Consider the following 21201-nt stretch of genomic DNA (forward strand, 5'->3'; position numbering starts at 1 on the left):
TTTAAAGCTGTATCGGTTTACACATTATGAAAGACCAACTGGCGCATTGTTTTCAGGGCTATACTAAGAGTTCAACGATTTACGACACTACGAATAGACATTAGAGATCGGGATTGTACGATTGAGAATACAGGATACATAGATTAGACGGAGAAGAGCATTTGCATTTCTAGCAATTTAGAGTTTCAATATGAATTCACTTTTGAATAGTGCAATATTCAAGCGAGGTCTGCAACGGACAAAACACGGCCACCAAGAGTAAAGCCGTAACCAACAGCAGCTGCAAAAGTGATGAGGTTGAACAAGGATGAGATACCATGAAGCATGCCAAACTTCTTGTTCAGGGCCTTCATCTGATCACTCTGAGGTCCCTCAGCATACCACTCCTTGCCATCTCGCTTGACTGTAAATTATTAGTAGTGTCTCAAATCGACCCCATTAAGATTAACGCACCTTGGCCACGTCGCTGCTTCATAACTTCGACTGTCAAAGGCAAGAAGACAAGCAGATTGACAGCACCAGTCAAGGCCATTACACTGATAGGTAGCAGGGAGTGCCAGCGGGCAAACTCCGACACCAAACCAGCAGGACCATTTGACAGACCAATCAATGTGTTTCCGGGATATGTTAAAGCTAGAACACCAGGTAAGACAGTCTGGAGGCCGAAGTAGATGGGGAAGAGCTTCTGCTGGATGGCAGAGAAGCTAGGACGATCGACCGTCCTGAACATTACGATACCATTGATGAAGGTCTGCTCGTCTGTTAGAATTGCAATGTTTCTAGCTTTATTAGATACGCACATGGAAGAAAGTCGTTCCAAGTAAAGTTCCATAGCTGCCGTAGGGTTAGCGATGCTTTTCCTTACTGCGATTGACTTCACAAACTCAAAGAAACTTACGTGATGATATGGTAAGGAGCCGGTGAGAAGGCCACTGCCTTTGCTGTGCTTGCCATTATTGCAATTATTCACTTGTGAGTGTTTGATGAATTGTATCAGATCCAACTTGCCGAGGCACTGAGGTGTTTCGATAGTCATGATATCACATCTAGTCACGTGATCCTACAAGCTCCATATTGCGTTGCAGTCCTTATGATGAAATGATCTTCATGATTCAAGATACCTATATATGCATGTAGCTACTGGAATTTTCTTTTTAATTACCCGGTACCTGCTCTTCTCTTACATTTCTGGTGGCTTAATAGACTCATCCAATAAACGGTATTTTATCAGGCACCCGTTGCACGTGATCTCGCGCGTCTTGTCGTGAGAAGGTCGGCAGGAGCTTTGACCCATCAGACGCGATGGGTCACCAACCTTAGTACATCTTGGGGCTGTTCTGCCTAACGATTACAAGGGTTCATTGTGAGACGTTTCTTTTGGCTGCTATTCATTTAAAAGCGCGACTGGCCTTATGAAACTGTCTCTCACTCTTTTCGAATTCCTTTCATCATAGCGAGATTTGATTAACTTCAAATTCTTGATCCCGTCTTCCGTCTCTGACATTCTTTCTGTATCACCGGGTTTCATACAAACCATCTCCACCATGGCTGAGAAGGAAGCGACCGTTTTCATATTGGACCTTGGGTCGACTATGGCCCAGATTCACAGTGGAAGATCAGAGTCTGATCTAGAATACAGTATGCAATACGTATGGGACAAAATCATAGACATCGTGGCAGCAAACAGGAAAACGCTATGCGTTGGCGTATTGGGCCTGAGGACAGATGAGACCGACAACAAGCTACAAGACGATGATGGGTATGAGAACATCGCGGTATTGCAGGAGCTGGGACCGATGACAATGTCGTCTCTGAGGAATCTTCAATCACTTGTCAAGCCGAGCAATACGTGGTCTGGAGATGCCGTTTCAGCCATTGTGTTGGCTGTTGATATGATTGATACATTCACAAAGAAGCTCAAGTGGAACAGAAAAATCTTCTTGGTCACGGACGGCCAAGGTCCAATGGATGCGGATGACTTGGGTGACATTTCTAAGAAGATGAATGATTCCAACATCCAGCTCACTGTCCTGTAAGTTAAATGGATATCTCAACGACTCTTTTAACATGATACAGGGGAGTAGACTTTGATGACTCGGAATATGGCTTCAAGGAAGAGGATAAGCCGAGCACAAAGGTCAGTATGACGAGACGCAGTGAGAACTATAGCTAAAAGTTCACAGAAAGAGAATGAGCAAGCCTTGAGATCGCTTGTCAATGACTGTCAAGATGGAGTTATTGCGAACATTACAGAGGCCATCGACGAGTTAGATACCCCACGAATCAAGGCAGTGAAGCCTTACAAGACTTATGATGGTCCTCTTACCCTCGGAGACCCCGACAAATTTCCTGCCGCGTTGAACATAAATGTGGAAAGATATTTCAAGACGAAGCTGGCGCGACCTTTGACTGCAAGCACAGTCGTTGTCAAGTCAGAAGGTGCACCGGATTCTGAACCCACGCAAGTTGACGCTGACGATATGGAGGGAATTGAGTTCTCTGCTGTGAAGCAAGCTCGTTCTTACAAAGTCAATGACCCAGATGCACCAGGAGGAAAACGAGACGTCGAGTTTGATGATCTTGCCAAGGGCTATGAATATGGCCGAACTGCAGTGCATATCAGCGAGTCGGAATACAACATCACCAAGCTTGATACACAAAAGAGCTTTTCAATCATTGGCTTCATTCCATGCTCAAAGGTACGCCTATCACCGGATATCCTGTCCTTTATAGTGCTGATGGTCTCCAGTACGAGCCCTTCCTTAACCTCGGCGAGACTTGCGTAACAGTCGCGCGTAAGTTCGACGCCAAATCTGCTCTGGCGCTTTCGTCCCTTGTATGGGCCCTCTCGGAGCTTGAGTCTTATGCAATCGCCCGAATTGTGACTAAAGATGGCAAAGACCCATTGTTGGTGCTGCTCGCACCTGGCGTGGAGCCAGACATGGAATGCTTGTACGATATTCCGCTGCCATTTGCAGAAGACATCCGAAGCTACCAGTTTCCTCCCTTGGATAAGGTGATCACGGTTACTGGCCAGACCCTTACAACACACAGGCTATTGCCCACGGATGAGCTGAATGATGCGATGAGCGACTATGTCGATGCAATGGACCTGTCGACATACGGACTAGATGACAAGGGGTATGTTCCATGCTATCTTGGACCTTTCGGCAACTGACTCCCGCAGCGAAACAGATGAATATATCTCCATTGACGAGACTTTCAACCCTACAGTTCACAGGGTCAACCATGCCGTGAAATCACGAGCACTGCACCCAGACAGACCAGTTCCAGATGTTCCTTCCATCTTGTTGCGATTTTCTCACCCGACTGAAGATCTGATTGAAACAGTTCAGAGGAAGGTAGATGCTCTTGTTGAAGCTGCAGATGTCAAGAAAGGTTTGTGATAGTCCTTTTAGTGATTGCGTGCCATGGCTAACAAAAGGCACCAGTTCCGCCCAAAGCCAAAGGAAAGCGTGGCCGAGAAACCGTCAAACCCATTTCTGGTCTTGATGTGGATGCTCTACTGGGTGAAGAGGAGAAGGGTGACATTAGCCCTGATAACGCAGTACCCGAGTTCAAGCAGATGCTTGCTGCAACTGAGGAGCTTTCTCAAATCGAAGAGGCAGCAAAACAGATGGGCGCAATCATCTCTACGTTTGTTACGGAGAGCTTCGGCGATGCCAAATATCAACGTGCTCTTGAATGTCTTGGCGTCATGAGGGAGGAACTTATCAACCTCGAAGAACCAGGCCTGTACAACACTTTCATGCAAGACATGAAGCAGCAGCTAATTTCGGGGGCACTTGGAGGCGATAGACGAGACTTCTGGTTTAAGGTCCGATGGGGTCGTCTTGGTCTCATTGACAAGCAGCAGTCAGAGGTATCAGATGTATCACAAGAAGATGCAGATGAGGTAAGTTCTTTGAATCAGACGATGTAATATGTACTGACATTGAACAGTTCTACAAATTAAAGTAAGGCAGTCAGTCTAGTCTTGTAATGGCAAATGTATCAGTTGTTTGTAAAAGGGGTGGGCGTTTGTGTACCAACATATTGATTGGCTGGTGTGAAGTTTATCCTTCTCATGTAACGGGCCGTGTGCAAGCAGTGGCATTTCATCTACCACTTGCCTAACGAGTTTCCGTTTGACTAGGTACCTAAATAAAACCTTCTACTTACCTTACTTTTAATACCTTTTCGCAGTGAATCATAAGGCCTTGGGCGCAAAAATTGAGACTGTGTTTTTCGCTGCCTTTTTTTATTTACCCCTTCGTATCTCCTTCCTTCTAACGTCACCGTCTTTCAACCTTCACCACATCCATCCTTCATTTGAACTCAGCAGCACCACCATCTCACCATTTCCATCTCACAACAACATTACTCAACACTGCTCCTCTAGTTGAACTCTCACTATTTCTTCTTTGATTTTTAATTTCATTCCTTCTATTTTCATCTGACATGTCGGCTCTCGATGCCCAGCTAGCCAAACTGCAGCAACTTCTAGGCAACGGTGTGAAGCTGGAGGAGAGACCGAGAGACGAAGAAGAGGACTACAACGAAACTTCAGGAAACTCAATCGGCGAAGGAGCTGACAACAACTACGCCGAGATGATGGAGCGTCAGAGACAAGCTACCAGAGAACAGATCTCTCAAACTGTTCAGCAACAAGAGGCCAACACTTATGCTGCCAGACGGCTCGAACTTGCCGAGAAGAAGGAAAAGGCATTTGATAACTCCAAGTTTCGCATCTGTCAGGCGGTCTCCAAGGACTTCAACTTCTGCCCATTCAAAGTTGTGGTCTCGTATCCTGAACGCTTCGTGGGCAAGGCCAACAAGCCTCGTGTACGTATTACTGTTTTAACAACTCTCCGCAAGCTCACCATTCTACAGACAAAGCCATTTTTCACCAGAATCCTCTTCGAGAAAACCTGGGACTTGTAGGTCAATCTGATCAATGTTATGTATAGTGCTAACTTGACAAGCTTCTATCTTCATGATCCAGAGGAGCCGGCTAGAGACCCCTACCTTTTGATTCCAACAGCTCAGTTCGAAGTCTTCCTTGAAGAAATCAACCTCGAGCTCGACACCTCACTCAAGATCCCTCCCGGAGTGAACCTGGAAAAGTTCTACCTCAAATTCGGCGAACATGGTACCCCACGCCCGCGATACTTGAAACGATCGGAGGAAGAGACATCTCTTGATGCTCGGCCATGGCCCGCTATTGACCAAGATGACATCAAAGGCTTCAAGGCAGCCACTCCAAAACAGCAACTGGCCTGGAAAGCAAAGTTTCGAATTGTCAAGTCTGGGTTTCCACCCAGAAACAGGGCAGATCCTGACAAGGCTGCAAGAAAGAAGAGTCACCGAGAGCGAATGCTTCGCAACACCCAGAGATGTCTTGGTCTTCTAGGAGATCCCGACGGCTATGACGTTGTTTTCATTTGCGTCGATGTTGAGGCCATTGAAAGAAAGCCCAACCCCGTCTCTGAAATTGGTATCGCTATCCTCGACACACGAGACACCAAAGGCGTCGATCCTAAGATTGTCGGCCGTGGCTGGTGGCCCCTAATCAAGACTCACCATCTTCGAGTCTATGAGTTTGCTGGTTTGCGAAACTACCAGTTCGTCAAGGGATGCCCTGACGATTTTGACTTTGGGTAAAGACGTCGTCTTCAGACTCCAACAAGCTACTAACTGTAACATAGGGCGAGCACATTCCCAACAAATGCAACAGTTGCAGACTCCATCATGGAAATTTTCCAACCGTGGCTTAACGACCAACGAAACATCGTCATCGTTGGACATGATGTGAAACAGGACATCGCCTACTTCACTGAATTGGGCTTAGACCTAAGATTCCTCGGAGGGCTGGCAGAACCGGTGGACACTCAGGACATTCACCAAGCCTGGCGTGGTTCAACCAATGGACGAAGTCTCGGGGCCGTACTGAACGATCTTGATATCGCCCATAAGCACCTGCACAATGCAGGAAACGACGCGCACTACACACTTTGTGCCATGCTTGGTATTGCACTGGAAGACTTTCGGAAGGAAGAAGAGTTGAGCAATAAGATGCTCAACAAGGTTGACTGAAGGATGTTTCGAAACTCGGAGTGATGGAAGACATGCATCCGGAAAATGCTCCAGGTAAGCAAGTTGGCAATTCCCAGAACGAAATGGGACCTGAAAGAGGGTAGATGATATTTCGAGACAGATGTAAAGTAACATCAGAACAAAAACAGGGGTGAGAAGAGAACGGGTCTTTAGGACCCTTTATTCATACAGCGTCGAGCCTTGATAGCTTTTAACAAAGGCATATACCTTCATCTTGCTCCAAAGAGCTTCCTCTTGCTCCAAAGAGCTTCCTCTTGCTCCAAAGAGCTTCCTCTAAACCCAACAAACGCCATCGCTATGGAAACAAGTAGTGTACAATATACACACGCGGGAAGACGCCCACGCTTAGACCCTGCCATTGATGATCCTGATAACAGCTTCGGCGACTGGTTCGTGAATCGAATACCGGACTTGGGGGAGTAATTTTCATGACCGTAATTAACTGTTCTTGTCCAGGAACTCCTTGGCCTCGTTGACTTTGGTCGCAAGGTAGGGGCTGCCGCCTCGATCGGGATGGTTAAGAAGCATGAGAGTTCGGTGAGCCTTTCGGACCTTGTCCTTGGTGACAGCTCGCTCGCTATAAGATGTTAGTGGGTTGAGTAGGAGAAGAAGTGGGTTACGACGTACTTGAGAGACAGGATCAGAGTAGCCTCCTTCTTGGTCATCTTGGGCTCGAAACCGCCCTTGTAGAAGGCCTTGCCCATGGCTCCAACGCCGCCTCGAGATCGCCTCCATGCGACAAGTCCAGCCCGGCCCTGTAAGAGATGTTAGTACCCGGAGTCACTGCCTGGAATCACTGCCTGGAATCACCGCAAACATACCAAAAAGGCCGCGACGGCAGCGCCAGCACCTATAGCCATAACAGAAGCCATTTTGTAGAGCGATTGCGATTGACAATAAGTTCAGTGACGCAGAGTTATTCGGAATTCGAGATCGGGGCCACTTGATTTTTCCAGCCGGCGCGGACCGGAGGTAGAGGGGCGCGGGGACAAAAGTTTGTCCGGGGTGCAAACCGTTATCGATAAGACAGTTTGAGCAAAAAGTTTTTTGACTGACCGCGGAAAAGAGAAGGCTGTTCAAACCAGTGGGGTGGACGTTGAATTGAAGTTGTTTTGGTCTTTCAGACCACCACCCAGGCAAAATGAGGTATGTCTTTATTGCTGAAGGGTTCTATATCGGATGTTCGCTCTTGCAAAGGTGGAATGCTTGGAGTCCGTTCCCTGCGAGCGCGAGCATCTGTCATATAGCGACTCAAGCTCTACCATGAACTTTCTCTAACAAAATGCTTCAGAATCGAAACCTGTTACTTTTGCAGTCGCCCTGCTTACCCCAGCAAGGGCATCACCTTTGTGCGAAACGATGCCAGAGTCTTTCGCTTCTGTCGCAGCAAATGCCACAAGAACGTACGTCTACAAATCTCAACCGAGCAAAGATCTCGCCGCTGATGCAGTTTTACAGTTCAAGATGAAGCGTAACCCTCGCAAGCTGAAGTGGACAAAGGCTTTCCGTAAGGCCGCCGGCAAGGAGATGACTGTCGACTCAACACTGCAGTTCGCCGCCCGCCGCAACGTTCCCGTTCGCTACGACCGAGACCTCATGGCCAAGACCCTCAAGGCCATGGAGCGTGTGTCCGAGATCCGTCAACGTCGTGAGCGCGTCTTCTACAAGAAGCGCATGGCTGGCAAGCGTGAGCGAGAGCTTGCCCTCGCCCGCAAGCTGGTCGCTGAGAACGAGCACCTCCTGCCCCGCATGCGCGGCAGCGAGAAGAAGCGCCTGCGCGACCTGGGCATGACTGAGGAGGAGATCGAGGAGATGGAGCCTGACCGTGAGAAGACCAAGGCCTTCGGCGGCGAGAAGAAGAAGGTCGCCATTGCGCTCGAGGTTGATGAGGATGAGGATGAGGATGAGGAGGGCGACAGCGGCATGTTCGACGATGAAGACGACGAGGACGAGGACGGTGATGAGGATGATGAGATGGACGATATCGATATGGATGCCGATTGAGTGGGAAAAGTCATGGGGGAAAGAATCTGAAAGAGAAAAGTTTTACATGGCAGAGACAGCGAGAGGTCTACGAGACAGGGCGTTATGGGTGTTGTTGATTCGAAGGCATACCACGGCGTTGGGATACTATAGAAAAGCCATTTTTCTTCGTCATGAGTTACACACCGACACCAATTTATTTGCGATGTGACTTTGGCGGGAATGATTGATGTTCCAGTATCCCAAGCCCAAGAAGCCCAAGTTGTTCTTTATCGCTGTCGCTCTACACACTGTTGGTTCCGAAGCTTTTCAGACGGGAATAGGAATGATTGATTGGACGGTTATTTTACCTAAGACCAACAGTTGAGGAGAAAAACAGCTGCTGAGCCGGAACATGCGGGGAACTAGATTAGGAAGACATTGAAGATCAAAATGAAATCTCATGACCCATGCCAAATTAGGTGATTGGAATAAACTGCCGTCTGATAGGACGACGTAAGCAGAACTCTGAGCGTCGCAGTTGCAAGGAGAAGCCTAGCAGAGGCCCTAGACAGACTCTCATGGCGGGCTGAAAGGCCATGTTTTACTTTGCTGGGTTAGTAGCCTGCTTGCCCGGCTGACGATCTCTTATCGAGCCGCTGCATGTCTTAGGCAAAAGGCTTTTAATTCGTAACTGGGAGGTGTCCGACCGACACAAGTCAAGGGTCCAATTCCTTCTTTTCTGCCCTTTTTGTTTTCCTTGATTTTATCTCTACATCTATTCTTTTTCTCTTCTATGATTTTTGCGTTTGCGAGTAGTGTTTTGTATTCTTGATTTACCTGAAGCGAGTAACCTTGATCTGGCCGTGCTTTGGCTGGCTTGTTGCTATGAGTGAAAAGGCGACCATAGAGGCAACGCCTCTCATACGAGGACGACTTCAACAACGACCACGAAAGTCACATTATTCCACCATCTTAGGCCTTTTGGCCGCTGTTTGTCTTATCACATTCTTCCACCGCCGACCTTATCCTTACCCAGTGAACATCGAGGATCCAGCAGACAAGCCATGGACTTGGAGCGATGTAAGCATACATACACCACGAATAAGATATCTAAAAGGCAGACTTACAAAGAAATTAGGTCAAGCCAAGCCGGAAACTTCATTGGGAACCGTGTTATGAGAACTTTGAGTGTGCAAGACTTGACGTTAGTAATTCACCATATCCTGCTGTTGTATATACTGACTTGGACATAGGTCCCAATGGACTGGCTTGCGCCCTCGGATGATAAGAGAGTTGTCCTTGGTGTTATCAAGCTACCGGCCAAGACAAATGACAACCCTGTTTCTCCGCTCTTTGTGAATCCTGGAGTATGATGATCTTTGTCCCTGAAGCTTCTGGAGCTGACTTATGGACATAGGGACCTGGCGGATCGGGAGTTAACTTTGTAAGAAAAGAAGGACATATCCTGCAAGCAGCTGTCGGCGACAACCATGTAAGTTGAAAAAGTCGGAATCTCTGGCCAAGCTTTATGTTTACAATTATAGGACGTTATCAGCTTCGATCCTCGTGGAGGTGAGTTATACCAGTCCTTATCAAACACCGCTGCATCATCTAACACTTCGCAGTCGGCGTCTCTACACCTCGAGTTGAATGCTGGGGCTCTTCTCAAAAGAGAAAGTTATGGAGTCTCCAAGATACACCCGTTGCCGACGAACACCCAGGTCTTATCTACGATGCCTATGCCCGAGCATCTGCCTACTCCGGAACTTGTGAGCAGGCTATGGAGGAAACTGGTCTTATGCCGTTCCTCGGTAGTGCATCCATCGCTCGAGACATGCTAGAGATTCTTGACAAGACAGGTAATGAGAAGCTACGGTACTGGGGATTCAGCTATGGCACTATTCTTGGTGGCGTCTTTGCTGGACTATACCCTGAGCGTGTTGAGAGACTGGTTAGCGACGGTGAGTTTAGGATATATATGCCATGGTAGTTCTGACTGACTTGAGCCAGGAAACGTTGACTATCACGACTGGTTCAACTTGGATCACGGCAACTTTGTCTCTGACACAGATATGATCTTCGATGGATTCGACAAAGCGTGCCATAAATCCGGGCCCCTCAAATGCGCTTTCTATGCAGACTCGCCAAAGGCCATTGAGGAACGTCGAAGCAATCTCCTCGCCCATCTTAAAAAGTCGCCTGTTCTCGTTCCAGCTTGGACTCACGATTCCGGCCCTGAACTACCCCTCCTCGTCACCTATTCCCATCTTCAACGCCTTATCCAAACTTCCATTTATTCTCCGCTTAAGAAGTTCCCTCAACTTGCTCGTGTGTTCGCTTCTTTAGAGAAGGGCGATGGAATCCCCTATTACGAGATGGTGATGGAGGGTAAAAACAAGAGCCTCAATGGAGATATGTGCGAACTGGGGGAAACTCCTGCAACTATGCCCCTCGAGACCTCTATGGGGCTCGACGCTTTCCCTGCTATCATGTGTCTGGACTCAAAGCCTGTGACAGAAACACCGCAGGAGATTGCAGACTATTTTGACAGAATCACGCACAAGAGTCGTTGGGCGGGAGCAGTCAACTCCAATTTCCGTGTGTCGTGTGTGGGAAGAAAGACAAGACCAAAGTGGGAGTTTACAGATGGTGAATCACCCCTAATACCCACGATAGGAGATACGAGACTAACTTTGAGAAGCCGACTTTAGGGGTGATACAGCCCATCCAATTCTATATATTGGCAATATGGCAGATAACGTGACACCTTTACAGAGTGCGTTTAACAACTCTGCCAAGTTCCCCAGCTCAGTTGTTCTCAAGCAGAACTCCTACGGTGTAAGTCTCCTCCTATTTCTGTGTCACTCTGTCTAACTTGAGCCAAAGCATTGTTCGCTGGCGGCGCCTTCAGCATGCTCCCTCACTTATATCCGAGAATACTTCCAGGAGGGCACATTGCCTCCTGCTGGTGCCGAGTGTGATTCCGATTATGACCTTTTCGAGATGCCTGGGTTGGAAGAAGATGTGACTGGCTTGGATGAGCTCGGATCGATTGCGCTCAAGCTGTCAAGAGAGGTTGAGCTTCCCAAGGCCTTCTGAGAAGGTAATGGTTTCCTTGCCCTCAGACTCACGAACCTCGGGAAGGTTCAGTGAAACGAGATGAAGCATCAGTTCTATCAAGCGGAGAGCTGTGGACATGACTAGAACGATATGAAAGACGCAAGATATTAATCAAGAAATTAACTAGTAAAATGAACCCATATAGCTCTAAGCCTTCTGACCCGAACCCCGAACATCCCGCTGCCATTGTAAAGCCTCATTGTTCGTTATGCTTAACATGATGTCCGTGATGGGCCTTTTCGGGCATTCTTAGACCCTGATCAACCTCGTCCTTCACCTTCTTGGCCAATTGCTCACCTCTCAATTTTTCTTCTTCTCTCATCCTCTCCTCTTCTTCAAATGAAATAGCATGCTTCCAGTTTCCGGCTCCACCTCTGCCACCAAGTCCTCCCCTCGCGACGTGATTCTTCTTGAGGCTTACATTCACAGCAGCCGCTGTCTTCTGAGCCATCTCGTCTTGCTCTTTGGCATCTGGTAGTTCCTCTGGATTGACGTAATTGCCGAAGCCACCACGGCCAGCTCGTGATGGGCCGTTGACGGAGGGCTGGACTTCTTCTGTGGCTAGGTTCTGTGCTTCAAGATCGGCCTGAGAGTGTGAGGGACTGAGCAGATGATTGAGCAAGGTCAGCTTACGTTGGCGGCATCTTCAGGTTTGCTTGATACAAAATTACCAGCACCGCCTCGGCCGACTTTGCGATATACGTCCTGATCAGGCATTTCGTGATGTTGTTTATAGTGTGTGAGGCTTAGATATGCGCGTCGATTACTCGGAAACTATGTCGTCGCAGTAACAGCAGATTTGGCTTTTAGTCTCCAAAAGAAAAAGAAAAAGCATAGAGAAAAGTATTTCCCTCACTCTTTAAGTCTCACAAATTATTAAAATACAGTCGTCACTACGCCACTGGCCAGCGTGGGGGGTGGCCTTGTAAGGTACAGTTCTGTTACAAGTGGCCTCAGAAGTGTTACGCATCTCGCTATCTTGACTCTCTTTTCCGTGTGTCAACGCATTTGGACATGGGAAAGGCTCCAGCGCCCGCCGGGAATCGAAACTAACGTTGTTTTAATTAATCTGGGGTACATGAGCTAGGCTGTAGATCTTGCGGCGCGGCTATGTTCCGTCTCCTGTGTGTGACTTTGCTTTAAATACAGGCAGAAAACAAGAAATTATAATAGTTATTTGTTTTCAGGGTATGGTTATCTTTGCTGATTAACACGAGATGTCTCTGGAAAAGCCTCTGATTTCGTTGCTGTGGCTTATGAGCGAGTTGATGTCATGATCGGCGTCTCTTCAGGAACACGGCAGATACCAGGTATGAAGGCTTCTGCCACAGAAGATGGACCTTCGCTGTTGCCGGCCAGAAATACAATATAGTTAAAGACCAAAATCCTCTGTAGGTCATTCACTGAAGTGCAGAAGCGTCTTACAATACCCTCACGCTTCCACAAGACAAAAAGGTGCTCTTACAGTTCGAAGCTAGGGCTCCGATATCGGCAATGACTGTTCGTCACCAATTTGTGACTAGACTTGCGAAACTACAGGCCATAGACCTTACTTGTTGACGAAACTTACGGTGAATTGCAAATAATAACCTTTTTGAGCTCATATCTTCAGATTAGCACGCCATGACTTACCTGAATTTGCATTTCAGGGCAATACGTGGTCATATCCATAGTATCCAGTCGACAGTCAAGCTTCATCAACAACTTCGACAATAGTCAAGCCACAGAGCTTAATTAGTAAAAAAAGGTTATCACGTTTCTGGAATAAGAATCAAGGAACCAAGGAATTCGGGTACCCGTCGTAGGGCTCATCGTAGGGCTCGTCGCTGAGGCAGGGTCCCCTCCCAACATTCCTTCGTCCCATGTTCTAAACTGGCCGAGCCCGATAAGCATTGCTGATCTACGGGAGCTGGCAGACTAGACCATGGCATTGGGAACGTCTGTAGCAGATAATGGTTGATCACAGTGATGGGAATCCTTGTCATGTCTTCGTGTTGGGCCGAATGTGAGGGAGATTCCAAAACACAATGATATGATACCACGTGGACGGAGCTTCCATGTCATGCAGGAACAGCTCAGGAACATTATATAATAACGCCCAACATGCTTACGTTGCCCTTGATTCTTGTAACATGTCAAGTAGCATCGTCCAGGCATCCTTCAAACACTCTTTGTCAGTGTTCCAGTATTAGACTGAGGCATGAATTTCCCCATTCTTATCAAGACGGATACTGAGAGGAATATCCACATTCTCATTAGAATCCCTGCTGTGATGCAAGTGCTAAAGCACGCACACCCCTGTGTGTATTGTCGACGCTATATGTGCGAGTCCCGCTCAACCATATCCATATCAGCGGCCGCGTCGTGATAGAGGGGTAACAGTAGGTAACTCCAGTGAAGGCGGGGGAAGCCTCGGCGACAGTACAGGACAGCAAATAGGTTCTCACGGAGACGGAGCTTCGGGCTTCACTGCCGCTCTGAACCGACAGCAATAGGCGGCATCATATTCTAAGTGCCGGTGGTACGAGTTAAGCCGCGGTACGGTATGTGCTGTACGAATCGGCTGTCTGTTGTCTGTGACCGCCGTACCGTACCGTGCAGCACTCAGTACGCTGAGTTCCCTTACATAGGAGTGGATTCAAAGGTCCGAATAGGATGGTATTCTGGGTCGTTTAGGCCGTTGCAGCTCATCCATATTATACCATCCATGAATAACTTTGTATCATCCACTTTCAACACGCTCAATGTTGCCCTGTAGACCAAGGGTCGTGACCGAACATTCCATCTGCATCGAACCCTTTTGGATTAGTGTTAGGTCTTCTGCCCCGGGGAAGAGGTTATTGTTGGGTTGGTGAACTGGACTGAACTGCGTGTTTCTGGCGTATCACAAATCCACCCGGGTCCCAGCTGTCATGAAGCCGGCTAAGCCTCTTGAGTGATACCATACTCCAATAGGGAAAAGCCTGTGAACCGGGCAGCGGGTCTTGGGAGGACCGGTCTTTGTTTGGTGCTGGTGCTGGTGCTTGTGCCTTATCAAGCACCCCGGATCGCCATAGTGCAGGCAGCTGGCCAGTGATTTGCATTGCAGAACAGACAACCAGGACGAGAGGGAGCACTGGACTCAGGCCATTGTTGCGCTACAATGCACTCAGATGCAATGCACTGTACTGTACAGCAGGCATTCTCGACGCCCTCGTGCCAATGTCTCAGAGTTGGCCAATAACCGGCATACTCGCACGGCAGTGAGGGAGTTTTTCTCTTGAATCCTTTGCCTAGCCAAGACAGGATCGAAGATCGAGATTGGTAAACTGTGGAGGAATGTTTGCTGAGTCTGATTGGCTTTGTCCAGGTAAGCTCAGAAGCTCCCAATGCGTCCCAGAATTCCACTCTGAGGCTCTGATGGAGTCTTTGCTATAGGGAATCCATATTTTTCCCACACCAATTTGAGCATGTTTTTATTTTAACGTATTCTGTTGGTTGTTCGCTTTCATGTTAGAGTTACATCATATGCCAAAAAAAAAAAAAATTAAAAAGTCAATGAGCAATCGACTTGAGAAGAAATGGTCAAGAATCCACGGCATGACGGCCTCGACAAGGGTTCCATGGTAAGGGGAAAGCATCTGATGGCGTCATTGTATCACAAACTTGAAATAAGAAAAAAAAAGTTGAAATCTTGTTACCAATTGTCAAAGCTACTAGACTTCGGCATTGTTTGTGTAAGAAAGACACTGTACAGAGCCACTGAGGAATAATGTGACCATTCCAATCAATGTTCCAGATCATTAGCTCCATGTGTCAAAGCCCAATCGCTGCCAAAAAATTGGCATTGAAGGGCATAGCTTCATTGGCAGTTTTTTTCCGACGTGAGCTGGGATTCAAATTGATCGTCGAAGCCCTATCTCAAGAGAGTAGTGGTCTCGGAGGATAGTCAGGAACATGTTGTAAATCATGAGTGCTAAAAATGGATTTTGTGCCTTGGTTTGCTTTTGATCGAGTCAACATTCCAATTCTTGTCTTGCAAAATTCAATAAACAATTACAGAAACAAGAGAGATCTCGATAGGCTGGACTAAGAAACCCGGCAGTCCAACATTTGATGTTACACCTTTCCATAACTACCTATCACCAGCACAGTACGTACTGGATGTGTACTTACATCCAATACTTATGTATGCGCACAACAGGAATAGACATGTCAAGGTTTCTTCCCCGCGATGTGATGCCTCCTCCTGATGGTCCTTGTGACCAGCAATCGGTAGGCTTGTCAGGTGAGACCGGTCAATCATCCAGGACAGGTTTAGAACAGAGACGGGATGATCTTAGCCATTTGAGGGGTAACAAACAAAGTGTACTGTACAGTATCTCTACAATCCTGGCTGAATATCACGAACCTATCCTATCGAACAGCGAATGCCAAATGCAACTGCGACAAAAGAGAGCTCTAGGATTCGACGTTACGTGCAGCTAATTGCCGCAAAACATTGACCATTGGGACGCTGCAACAGCTTCTCCTCCCTCTGAGGTATCATCATCCATCGCTCGGATTGTTTGTTACGTTGGCATATACACACCCGCATCCCTTTTGCCTCTCTGCCTCTTCCCTTATTACGTGAGAATCTGGTTAATCTGGCTTCTTTCTTCAAGAGGCACAGTGCATTGCGTGTCGTCAAAGAGACCATACCAACTTTCAACTGAGCAGTAAGCCGACCGACTTCTTTTACCCTGCTGAGCACGGTTCCCTTTTCAGCTCTCCCCTCTACTAATTAGTGATGCCTGGAGCCTCCGCGCTGCGCCTTAGTTGCGCTCCAGAGGCTAAAGATTGCGGTGGCAGCTAAATTCAGGGCATCTCCTTTTACTGTTCCCACCGAGTTCAGACTCAAGATGACAGCGCCACAGTGTAGTGGGCGTAGCTGACGAGACGCCCATGAAAAGGATATGCAGCTAAACCTTCTGGGCGCTTGTTATAGACACGCCCCATGTCCATTTCGGGGAAACGCAATCCAGTGACTGATGATGAGCATGGAGACGATATCTCGTACTAGAAATGCGAGAATGTTCTCTGCGAGGTTTTAATATAAAGTAATAGTAATACGGTCCTGCGCATTCAAAGAAATAAGTTTTGAGGTTACATGGAATTTGTGGTTCTGGCAAATGACTGTCATTGCTTTCAGACAACAAAAAAAAAAAAAAGTTGGAAAAGAAGGGGTCTTAAACTTTTTTTCCCTTGGATCGCCCTGGAATCAGCCATTGCCGAATAAGAACTCCTGTCTAACGAGCTTTTGCCTGACAACAAGAGACACAAAAACCATGTCCGGGCCGGGCTATTGAAACATCAGCCCAGTCCAGTCCAGCGATCAGTTGACCGAAGAAACAGCGTTATCTGATCAGATCAGGGCTCCTCACCTTGGCTTCAGTTGGGACGTTAAACCAAAAAGGAGTAGGGTCAAGGGTTAGGTCAAGGGTTTAGGTCTGAAGCGACGGGGATCATCACCACGTGTAAGTGGTACGCAGTACGGATACTGACACTGATAGAGGATTCATTCAATGGATGTCAGGTCAGGACGTTAATGCAATGAGCCGATTTGGTACAATCTCCTATTGGCATTTGAAAATGATTCTTAGTTACAAGTCATTCATGAATGACTGGTTGTGAATGCTCAATTTACCGCTGGACTCTAATCTCTCGTACCTGGATACGGCTGATGTGAGCCGCTCGCGTTTAAACTCCACGTAACATTCAGTCCATTCAGGTACACAATTCTAACTGCACAATTAAACTCAAAACATAAAAACTTCATGCGGCGGCTCATGGGAAAGGATTATGCACATACGTGTAAAAGATCACTGAAACGGGTTTTCCAAACCTCCACATAACAGGGCTCGAAACAAACCCATCCCTCCTTGGTCTGACGTGTTATTAGACGCGTCTCAAGCTGGTACAGCTAGCGAGAGACACGAGAGCCTCATTACGTTCTCTCGTCCTTGATCTGAAGGGCTAGGTACTATCTCTCTTATCTGTTTACTGAAGCCCTCTTCCAGAAACGGAATCGAGGCTTTCATTGTATCGTGGGGGAACTCAAGCCACAAGAAGACGGAAGAGCTTATTCCATGAGGGCAGTAAAAAGTTTCGATGCAGGGCAAATCGATCCCTGGGAGTAAGATTCTCGGTTAAGATTCTCAGCTCGCTTCTAAAATATCCGATGCAAGATGAGTCGGTCACTGGGTCGAGATGAAGAAAAGCTAAACAATTCTCGAATCAAATCGAGCACCGAGAAGGACACCTGGACCTAGGAAGCATAATCTGAGACACGTTCGCTATCACCGCATAGAAACGTATGTACTGTACTGTCATTTCCCGGTATGCTATCGACATGCATCGAACTATTGTTTTCGATGGTTAAAGTGGCTCGCCCATCGAGACACATCGAGCAGCCCAGCAGCCCTCTTCTGTGCGACCTTGGGCACCTATCTAAAAACCTAGGACCATGGATCAGGGCAAACAGTTCACTAGTCGTATGGAATCTCCCCAAGATAATCCTCAGATATAATAAATATTTTGTTACATAAGTCTGGTCTCAAGTTGTCGGCCATCGCGTTCTAGCCAGGCTTGGCTTCAGCGAAGTGAATGAAAGAGTGAGCGCGCACCTTTGCAGCACAGTACGGAGACACACCGTACGAGTGTACAGCCCCTCTTTCGATCCCCCAGGCTTCAACACCACCCCACTCCATGTCCATCTCCAAATCAGTCCTCCCTCGTTCATTTCATCAACCCCCTCTCCGCCCAGTGCGAGCTTTCCATTGCCCATCTCGATTAAGCCTGGAGCGGACGTCGGATGGCCTCGCCAAGCTAGACCACGGGGCCACTGTCCACTCTACCCGTCTCGGAAGTTGGGGAAATGGAGAGCGAGAGCGAGCAGCCAGAGCAGGCAGCAAGTTCTTGTGCTGTGGCCTGTGGGTGAGTGAACTGTACAAAATTGTGTACTGTATTATGTACGACGAGAGGATGAGAACATGGACGCGTCGGGTGACGAATCAGCCCAGAATCGTTCATGGCAGAGGCGATTTGACGGCTGATGCTTCCCAACAAGAAAAACGGACGATGAGAACCCGAACGCGACCCGGTACGTCTCCTTGCTATCGCACTTGGTCGACATGCTCCCGCTGAATTCTTCTTCCATCTCGAACGGCAACGTTTGTCCAGGCCAGACGGGACCTGCTGATGAGTTGAGTGAGATACAGCTGCTCCAGGGAAACGGTTAGTTTCATCCCCTGGCTACAACGTTGTGCAGCGGACGAGAGGACCCTGGCACGTCTGCACTTCTTTTTATGATGGTGCACAAAGAGAACCATCACCCATTTCATACCTTATCGAGAAAAGCCTATCCAAGGATCCAATCATGGGCACAGCGCAAAGCACAGCGCCTCATGCACCACGAGGAGGGGGAATGAGGGGATACGTACCTCGGATTTCCGCCCGTCTCCCTCGCCCGTCGTTGTTTCTCGCTGGTAGATGGTACCTGAAAGTCAACAATGAAGTTTATACACTTGCAGCTGCCTCTTCATAAAAGGAGTCAGGCACTATCGTGTCGTATCTCCTTCTCACATATCTATCTATTCAGGTCGCCAACGAGGGGAAGATGGCTCCGCCCCTGTTTGCCGTCCGATTGCGACGTCCTCTCTGGCCAGTTCCTTAATAGGGCGCATCGTACGCCCACTATTTACAAAGGACACGCCCCCTACGAGCCAGGTCAGGCGCTCTCCCACTCCTCTTCCTTGCTGCAACTCAGTTCGGGCAACAGAGCCAACCAATTGGCTCGTCTTACACTCTCCACCTGTCGCCATTGAATGGATGGATGCCCCTGGGCCTGGGGGAGAAGTCGTTGGAACCGGTGGCCGCTCCAGGCTTGTTTGGCTACTTGGTTCACTCAGGCAGGTAGAGCCATAGAGGGAGGCCCCTCTCATACTTCCAAAGGCCAAGATCATGGTCAGTGATTCCTCAATGGGTACTAGCGAGGTGATAAAATCACACAGCCATCTATTCAGAGCCAAGATACACTCCCCCGCACCTTCTGCCACACACCTGGCTGGTCTCCCAAAATATTATTTCTCGTTTGTCTCTGGGACTTTACTTCTCCTTCTTCAACACTTGACACTTGACAACCTCACTTTGCAAACTTTCAAGCCCAAGAGCAACTAACAACACCAATCCAAACACATAGTTCGAGATCGACACGACTCAAGTCGGTCGAATCCTGAACATCCATCCCAAGTCGCCGGCAATGGCCTCATCCAAAGTACGCTGCCCTCAATCCTCGGAGGGAAACCGACCCGAGCCCTGCCTCATACCCCGATCTTGCCCTGTCATGATCTCTCCGTGCACGACCTGCTAGATGGCAGAACAACCTTCCAAGGCCCAGATTTGCTGATCTCCTTCATCCATTTCAGGAAATGCAGCAGTCCTCGAGGCCATTGACTCAGAATCGTTCTCCGATGTCGTCCACATCGTCGGCCCTGCCTGGCCGTCAATCCCACGCTCGGACGAGCTCGCACTCGCTGCTAACAGGTGCTCTGAACGCCAACCACCGAGTGACTCGACGCAAGTCTGTCACCAACCCGAATACCAATGTGACCGCGATCGCCGCCGCTCTTCGGGAAAGTGAGCGTTCTTCCGCCTTGCCCATCGGTAGTGGTGGACGCCGGATGTCCAAGAGCGCTGCTGCCCGGGCTGCTCTCGTCGGCAGCCTTCCCTCTCCCCCCGCTAGTCTCCCGAACCACAAGTCGATACCCGAAACGAAGCAAGAACTCAATGGTAGCGCCATTGAGGACGATGTGATTGAGGGCTCGGCTGACGAGGGAGCTACCAAGTTCCAGAAGGCTCGTCAACGCCGTGCCAGCGATGGCCAGACTCTCAAGGAGAGCAAAAAGAGCAACAGGGTTGAGATTCGCTGTGACAAGTGCGGTAAAGGCTACAAGCATAGCAGTTGCTTGACTAAGCACTTGTTGGTCCCCCTCCTCCCAATGACTTGCCCCAGCACAGCAGCTCTTATCTTGAGATGAGAGCTGTTTTTTGGCGTGTAACGTTTCTTATCCATGATCGGTGTCACTGACTGTGTCTAGGTGGGAACATACACCTGAGTGGGCTTTGACCTCGAAGCTGCTCATTTCCAAGCATCAGCAGGTTCAACTGCTTGAGGCTGCTTCTGTTCTGGTAACCATGAACGGCGTCGAAAACAGCGCTGACACTCCCCCCGAGTCCACCAAGGACTTCCAGAGTGAAGCTGGTTCGTCCTCGCCTGCTGCGTCTGGATACTCCGATCCCGCTGAGCGACAAAGCTCTGCCGACACTACCCCACCTCCGTTTGCTGAAGGTGTCAATGTTGACGGGACTTCGTACCGAAACAAGCGCTTCAGTAGCAATGGCGGATACGCGACCAGCTTCCAGTCTGCTTCGGCTGCCTCCTTCGGAGCAGGAAGTATGCCGTACGGTTCAGGATTTGGTCACTACCGCCAGCCAAGCCATGAACACCGCCCAGGATCTTCCGGACGTAACGCTACAGGCGAGGACGATCGGGACCTGGCTGCTGCTGTTGAGCTTCTGAGCTGCAGCTTTGGTAGCAACAACGGATCCCGACCTGCCATGGTTCCTGCTGATGCCCCTCCCGTTCCTCCGCTGCCAGCTCAATACCTTGATCAGGCAGCATCTCTGTCTGCAAGCTTCATCAACAGCTTTCCAAGTCGACAGCCTGAGAGCTTCACTCGTGGTGAGATGAGACGCCCCAGCGACGACGTCAGAATGGAGGGTAGCGGTGATTCGGTCATGGATGATGACGACTTCGAGATGCGTTCGCGCGGTCGTAGCGAAGATGATGATGATGGTGTTTTTGGTCGCATGGAGGAATGAAAGATTTTGTATGCATCACTAATGGGTTAACGATTGGGACGGAGTATATCTCTTGGGTCGGGCATGTTGGCTCTGGAGTTGGATTATCATGGGATGACG

General features: G+C 48.6%; 8 protein-coding genes across 8 annotated transcripts; 5 read left to right on the top strand and 3 right to left on the bottom strand.

Annotated features, from left to right (window-relative positions):
• Positions 1-218: 218 nt before the first annotated feature.
• FTJAE_9264 (mitochondrial outer membrane protein) lies at positions 219-954 on the bottom strand (the record flags this gene model as incomplete). The annotated part of the gene is made up of 4 exons (XM_037356167.1): positions 219-403; positions 454-751; positions 801-834; positions 899-954. The coding sequence occupies 4 exons, from the start codon at positions 952-954 to the stop codon at positions 219-221; spliced, it is 573 nt and encodes a 190-aa protein (XP_037203686.1).
• A 590-nt stretch (positions 955-1544) lies between these two features.
• On the top strand, positions 1545-3981 carry FTJAE_9265 (ATP-dependent DNA helicase 2 subunit 2; the record flags this gene model as incomplete). Its single annotated transcript, XM_037356168.1, has 7 exons — positions 1545-2032; positions 2077-2137; positions 2184-2699; positions 2750-3141; positions 3188-3399; positions 3453-3916; positions 3964-3981. 7 exons carry the CDS (start codon positions 1545-1547, stop codon positions 3979-3981), a joined length of 2151 nt encoding a protein of 716 aa, XP_037203687.1.
• Positions 3982-4461: 480 nt separating this feature from the next.
• Positions 4462-6096, top strand: FTJAE_9266 (uncharacterized protein; the record flags this gene model as incomplete). Its single annotated transcript, XM_037356169.1, has 4 exons — positions 4462-4845; positions 4894-4940; positions 4986-5660; positions 5709-6096. The coding sequence occupies 4 exons, from the start codon at positions 4462-4464 to the stop codon at positions 6094-6096; spliced, it is 1494 nt and encodes a 497-aa protein (XP_037203688.1).
• Positions 6097-6555: 459 nt separating this feature from the next.
• Positions 6556-6989, bottom strand: FTJAE_9267 (heat shock protein; the record flags this gene model as incomplete). Its single annotated transcript, XM_037356170.1, has 3 exons — positions 6556-6694; positions 6745-6872; positions 6939-6989. 3 exons carry the CDS (start codon positions 6987-6989, stop codon positions 6556-6558), a joined length of 318 nt encoding a protein of 105 aa, XP_037203689.1.
• A 487-nt stretch (positions 6990-7476) lies between these two features.
• On the top strand, positions 7477-8121 carry FTJAE_9268 (50S ribosomal L24e protein; the record flags this gene model as incomplete). Its single annotated transcript, XM_037356171.1, has 1 exon — positions 7477-8121. One exon carries the CDS (start codon positions 7477-7479, stop codon positions 8119-8121), a length of 645 nt encoding a protein of 214 aa, XP_037203690.1.
• An 846-nt stretch (positions 8122-8967) lies between these two features.
• On the top strand, positions 8968-11181 carry FTJAE_9269 (alpha beta hydrolase fold family; the record flags this gene model as incomplete). Its single annotated transcript, XM_037356172.1, has 10 exons — positions 8968-9162; positions 9221-9286; positions 9336-9449; positions 9500-9574; positions 9627-9654; positions 9708-10043; positions 10093-10687; positions 10759-10795; positions 10858-10920; positions 10969-11181. 10 exons carry the CDS (start codon positions 8968-8970, stop codon positions 11179-11181), a joined length of 1722 nt encoding a protein of 573 aa, XP_037203691.1.
• Positions 11182-11398: 217 nt separating this feature from the next.
• On the bottom strand, positions 11399-11919 carry FTJAE_9270 (uncharacterized protein; the record flags this gene model as incomplete). The annotated part of the gene is made up of 2 exons (XM_037356174.1): positions 11399-11788; positions 11836-11919. The coding sequence occupies 2 exons, from the start codon at positions 11917-11919 to the stop codon at positions 11399-11401; spliced, it is 474 nt and encodes a 157-aa protein (XP_037203692.1).
• A 7772-nt stretch (positions 11920-19691) lies between these two features.
• Positions 19692-21102, top strand: FTJAE_9271 (uncharacterized protein; the record flags this gene model as incomplete). The annotated part of the gene is made up of 2 exons (XM_037356175.1): positions 19692-20200; positions 20319-21102. The coding sequence occupies 2 exons, from the start codon at positions 19692-19694 to the stop codon at positions 21100-21102; spliced, it is 1293 nt and encodes a 430-aa protein (XP_037203693.1).
• Between the last annotated feature and the right edge of the window lie 99 nt (positions 21103-21201).

This window comes from Fusarium tjaetaba (genome assembly GCF_013396195.1).
Source record: "Fusarium tjaetaba strain NRRL 66243 chromosome Unknown NRRL66243_c0000210, whole genome shotgun sequence".
Lineage (NCBI taxonomy): Eukaryota > Fungi > Ascomycota > Sordariomycetes > Hypocreales > Nectriaceae > Fusarium > Fusarium tjaetaba.